Raw genomic sequence first — 5,834 nt, 5'->3', positions numbered from 1 at the left:
TTTGTTTTTTATCAATATTTTATCAAGTCTTTCTAAACTTCTGTGGAATGCAGTTTCAGTGGTAGAATTTTGATTTGTAATTTGTGAAAACATTCCCACAAACAGTAGAATTTGAGAAATTCTGAACTGGATTTGTAGGAGAGTCATTGGCTGTCATACACTATTGAGAAGGAAAGATTGGACTGCTTGGTGCACAGGAAAACACCTTGGACAAGCTCTGTGAGGAAAGAGTGTGAGAAGCAAATTAGGACTGAAAGTCTCCTCTGTTGTCACTCTGCCTCTTTCTTCAATGCGCCAGCGAAGACATCACCATCCACACACCCTCTGGTCTTCCTGGGGCTCCTCTGGATGATACTGGTACCAATAGAAAAGGCGTCTACATGATACGTTTATAGTCAAGACTAGAATTTTGCTCAAAGTTATCTGACATGCATTATATAGTTACTAATTCATCAGCTAAACACATATTTACTGATATCTGTCATGCGTTCAGTTCAGCATGAGGCACTGGGTGTATAATGACTATGACAAATGTCTCCAGTCAAAGCGATAGACCTTAGGCATTGAGATCCCCACAGCAATGGGCCGGATGGTCTGTGCCCTACAGAGCCTTCCTAACTCATGCCTCTGCAGATTGCAAACGTTACTGCAGCCTAGGAAGCAGCAAACACCCACATCTCCCTGGCCCAAGACCAAGAAGTACAAGAAATTCTGCTTTCACGGTGATTAATGTGATGGGTGCACAAAAGACCAAATGATGCTTCCAGTGGGAAAACTGAAATTTGTTTGTGAAGCAGGGCTAAAAGCGGCAGCATTAAATCTAAACCATTTCCTGTGAGTTGGATTTCTTTTTTAAAAATTGGCCACCGTAGCATTTTCTTAGTCACCTTTTCTCTAGGCTTTATTGGAGGCGTAGTCCCTCCTAGCAACCTCCCATCTGCTAGAAAACAGAATCAGGAGAAAGAGGAGCCTTTGCGGCACATCGCTCGCTGATGGAGATACTAGTGGAACTCAATACGCGAACCATCATTTGTATAAAAACCTGTTAGAGCCCTCTTCAGACTAACAAAATGAGACATACATCCCTGGAGGAGAGCCGCCGTCATCCCTGCTTCTAGTAACGAGAGTATTGGAAAGCTGCAAACCTCTGCTGCTCCTAATTGCCAGGCAACAGTAAGGCCCTTGGTTCTCTCCAATTAAACCGTTCTCACTGCAGGCAAAGGAAGGTATGCCCCATCAAAGATTCACCTGGTCAAAATGATTCACTCTGCTTAAAAAGTCATTAGTGCTGTTAGCAGCTGGGTGTAGTTCTGTAGTAGACTGCTTGCCTAGCATACATTCTGCGCTGGTGCCCAGCTGGCTAGGGAGTGAGGGAAAATGAGGAACCCTATTGGGTTTCTTGTGTCCTTGCATTTCTCTAGCAAGTGCGGACCTGTGTCTCTACAAAATGTTTTTGTTTTCTCTTTTTTAAAAAAATCAAAAATAGTATTTATATTTTTTTCTGTTAGCAATCACTTTTTTGGGGAAGGGGGACACTCTCAGTCAGGAGCTCCCTATCTCATGTATTGCTTCGGGGTTAACTTGAATTAGTTTTGGCAGAAGTCACACACGGAACTTTCTGTCTGGCTGTACGTTGCAGGGCAAGATTTCCAGAGCCCAGCGGTGGCATCATGGATGAGCAGAAGCTTTGCTGGGATTGGAGGAGGGGGAGACATGTTGAGAAGGTGGAGAATAGTGATCATGTGTGTTCCTCGAATGTACAACCCACATTTGAGTGACAAATGACGAGGACAAGTATAAAAACAACTAAGCACAATTCCACCCGAATCTATATCGCCCCGGATGCGTGTGTTTTTTTTAACTAACTTTGGGAAGTCGCAGAGACCCAGCGGTGCGGCCTGTGAAACCTCTCCTCGCCTCCACTTTGGCATTTTAAGCGAGAACCGCCCTCAGCGGTTCCTCTCTTTCCTCCGGACTAAGGATGGAGGATTCCTTCAGCCCCTCAGCTCTGCCTCTGGCGCCCAACCTCTCCGTAGCCATCCCGCCGAGCTGGGGTCTTAACCTGACTTCGGGGCAGGGGGCCTCTGTCCCGGGACCGCAGCCGCCGTCACACGGGCCACCCAACCACCCGATCCACCTGGTCTTCATGGGAATCATCCTGGTGGCTGCGGTGGCGGGCAACACCACCGTGCTATGTCGCTTGTGCGGCGGCAGCAGCCGGCCCTGGCCGGGTCCCAAGCGTCGCAAGATGGACTTCCTGCTGGTGCAGCTGGCAGCGGCCGACCTGTACGCGTGCGGGGGCACTGCCTTGTCGCAGCTGGCTTGGGAACTATTGGGCGACCCGCGTCCTGCTCTGGGCGACCTGGCGTGCCGCTTCTCGCAGCTGCTTCAGGCATCCGGGCGGGGCGCCTCCGCCCACCTGGTGGCGCTCATAGCCCTCGAGCGCCAGCTCGCCGTGCGCCGTCCGCAGGGCCCGCAGCTGCCCGCGCGCGCCCTGGCTGCTCTGGGCTGGCTGCTGGCGCTGCTGCTGGCACTGCCGCCGACTTTTGTGGTGCGCTGGGGCGCTCCCCCACCTCGGGCCTTCAGAGCCTGGCCGGGGGAGCATCGTTGCTGGGGCATCTTCGCGCCTCTGCCGCGCTGGCATCTGCAGGTCTACACTCTCTACGAAGCTGTTGTGGGCTTCGCGGCGCCGGTGGCTATCATGGGTGTCTCTTGCGGCCACCTGCTGTGTGTATGGTGGCAACGCGGGTCTCAGGCTCCGGTGGCTGGGGCACGCTGGTCCGCCAGTCCGGCCCGAGCCCCCTTGCCCAGTGCGCTGCCCCGCGCCAAGGTGCAGAGCCTGAAAATGAGTCTGTCTTTGGCGCTACTCTTCGTGGGCTGCGAGCTGCCCTACTTCGCCTCCCGCTTGGCCGCCGCCTGGTCGTCGGGGCCTGCTGGTGACTGGGAGGTAGAGGACCTAGCGGTGGCAATGCGCGTCGTAGAGGTGGCCAATAGCGCCCTCAACCCTTTCGTCTACCTCTTCTTCCAAGCGGGCGACTGCGGGCTCTGGCGGCGGCTACAGAGGCGCCTGGGAGTTGTGTGCTGCGTGAGGGAGGGAGAAGTGGAGATCAATGAGGGCGCTGGGGACCACCAGGCACTCCACCGCCACCGCTGGCCCCACCCCCACTATCACCACGCCCGGAGGGAGGAGCGGGACAAGGGCTGCCATCGTCCACCCCCGCCGCGCCCCAGACCGCTGGCCTGCTCCTGCGAAAGTGCCTTCTAGGAACTGCTGCACAGACAGGTTTGTCACTGTGCCACAGCCTCCAGGCAACACAGGGCAGGTCGTAGGAGTCTGCCTAAATCACAGAGTGGAACCCCTGAAGCCGTCTGCTTTCTCCATGCCGTCGTATTTTCTTCTAAGGAGGACAAGTCTTTCTCTTCCCTTTTGTTTTCTTCTCTCCAGTTCCTTTCATATTTGCCCATTTGGAGGAGATCAAACTTGAAAAGTTGTAAAAATCCATCCGAGTTCCAAAGTTATTATTTTTGCAATTCTCTTTTATACTCCCATTTTGTTCTGGATAAGACCCTTTATTTTAACTAAATTGTCAAATTTTCATTCGTCGCCATGTTATGTTTTTAGTTATTTGGAATTGTGCTTAAATCAAGTGCACCTTTAGGGAGCAGCAAATTTGCTGTTCCTTCCAAGAGAAAAATCCCCATCACGCTCTTCCTGGGGATTTTAGGAGGCCTACTAGCAATGCTGTAGAAAAGTTAATCACGCTGCTCTTTCAGAAACAAAGCATTTGAAAAATAACATTTCCCACGGAGAACATTTTTTAAACATGGTAATATGTTTTCTGGGAAGAAAAATCGGTGTGGCTTTTGCTTCCAGTCTAACTTCCACATCAATAAAAACTGAGTAAAAGAGAACAACATAAAGCTTCCCTTAGTCCTTTCCAAGCATACTTGTAGGACAGGGCTGTTGTGCTCAGACCAGCTCTAAGCCTGTCCACACTGAATTTCTAAGGGCAAAGTTTTGAGCAAATCAGAGAAGGAAAATATCAAGGCGATGAATGATGTGAGAGAGTGGGGCTCACTGTTCAAGTGTTAAGGAAACTGGCAGAAAGCTCCAAGAGCTGCCTGTGTGGATAGAACTATTTAAGACAAACCCAGCTAGGGGTGGAGGCCCTGCTTGCAATCCCTGCCCTCTCCAGCAGGAGCACTGGCTCAAATCTGAGGCCGACATCCATTACATAATGAGTTCTAGAGAAGTCTGGGCTACACTGTTACACTCTGTCTCAAACAAAACAAAACAAAAGCAAAGCCTAACTTATTTAGATGGGTTGGTAAGAACTAAACCAAGGAACAGAATTGATCCGTGACCACATCCTCTTAGCTGTCCTTGCTTCTGGGGGGAGTTGCAGCATTTATGAGCCCTATACCCATGTGCTAAGCATTGCCCTTCACCAGCAAACTGATAGCTTTCACACATCTTGGTTTCTTGACAATAGCGAACATGCCACTATGAAGCAGAGATGTGACTGATTAAAGCTTATACAAGTAACTTATCAATATACAAGTAAGGATCTCTGGGGGTTGTGTTTTAACATGCGGACTCAGTGAGCATTTGTTGCATAGCTTAGCAAGAGTCAGGCATAGGTAGGTTACATAAAAGAGAAGCCAAAGGAAATCGACACTTAGTGTGGCTTGCATTCCTCCAGAATTCTTTTTCTTAGTGAATATACCAGCTAAGCCTACAGTAGGTGCTAACTGAACGGGCAGGGGTCTGTCCTCCTTTGTACCACTTGGACATTTGGATCCTGGGGTTTAGCATCGTCTTCCCAGCTGAGAGCTGCCGAGAAAGCAACTCAGCAAAAACCCAAGTGTTTCTCTGTGAGAACCCAGTTACGACTTCAACCAACAAGACCATGTGCTTGTGTCAGCTCTCCATCATCTCCTCTACCCAAGGGAGATCTGGACTCACTAATCCCAAAAAGCAGTCTTCACCTTTTAATGACCTGGGAAGGCACCTGCTAACGGAAGCCAGACAACCATTGTCTTACCTGAGAACATGGATTTTTCTACCAAAACTTGGGGCAAATTTGACTCTGAATGTTTGATTCTTAATCTTCAGCTCTTTTCCACTGGAGGTCAGCTATGAAAACCATGTGATAGTTTGGCCAAATTGACTCTCCAGTATATTTCTCAAGGCCCCTTTGGGTCTTAGTGCTCTACCCAGAATGCTGGAAGTGATAATGTTAGTATAATCTTTCTCTGTGTTATTCCATTGGGACACTTTAAGAACTAACCACGCCCACCCCAGCCACTTTTGCCCCCCCCATCTTCTCTCTCTCTCTGGTGCATGTGTGTGGGTGCGTGCGTGCATGTGTGTGTGTGTCTTTGTTTTTTCGTGTTTGTTTATGTTTTCCTTTCTTTAAGTAATAAATGTCTAGCTTTATGTATAGCCTTATGTCCATTTACTCTTCCGTCCACCGCATCCAGCCGCCTGACTCTGCCACTCGCCCGGGGACCCTGCACTGCTTTGGCAGTGGCAGCCTCTGTCTGGCTCGCATGCCGCCAGGGCCATCCCATCATCATATTCTTTTAAAAAGAATAATACTCTGTCCTCCCTCAGTTTCCTAGTCATTGTGACCCATGCACAAGAATTCAAGTGAGACACACAGTGTAGGGGAGAAGACAGATGGAGTTTATTACAAAGTCAAGTGGGCTGTTTCTCAAGATGTGAAAGTGAACAGTGGACAGAGAGACCACTGTGGAAGAAAACACTCAAAGGATGAGACTGAACATCTCGGTGGCCTGGAAGTCCACCGAGAAATGAAAAGCTCTCAAGG

General features: G+C 49.7%; 1 protein-coding gene across 1 annotated transcript; it reads left to right on the top strand.

The window, feature by feature from the left end:
• Positions 1–1,551: 1,551 nt before the first annotated feature.
• On the top strand, positions 1,552–5,446 carry Gpr150 (G protein-coupled receptor 150). The gene has a single exon (XM_085676916.2). The coding sequence runs from the start codon at positions 1,982–1,984 to the stop codon at positions 3,263–3,265; it is 1,284 nt and encodes a 427-aa protein (XP_085533042.2). The 5' UTR covers positions 1,552–1,981; the 3' UTR covers positions 3,266–5,446.
• The last annotated feature ends 388 nt before the right edge of the window (positions 5,447–5,834 follow it).

This window comes from Myodes glareolus, chromosome 15, assembly GCF_982192425.1.
Source record: "Myodes glareolus chromosome 15, mMyoGla1.1, whole genome shotgun sequence".
Lineage (NCBI taxonomy): Eukaryota > Metazoa > Chordata > Mammalia > Rodentia > Cricetidae > Myodes > Myodes glareolus.
This window is presented reverse-complemented; position numbering and strand designations above follow the sequence as displayed.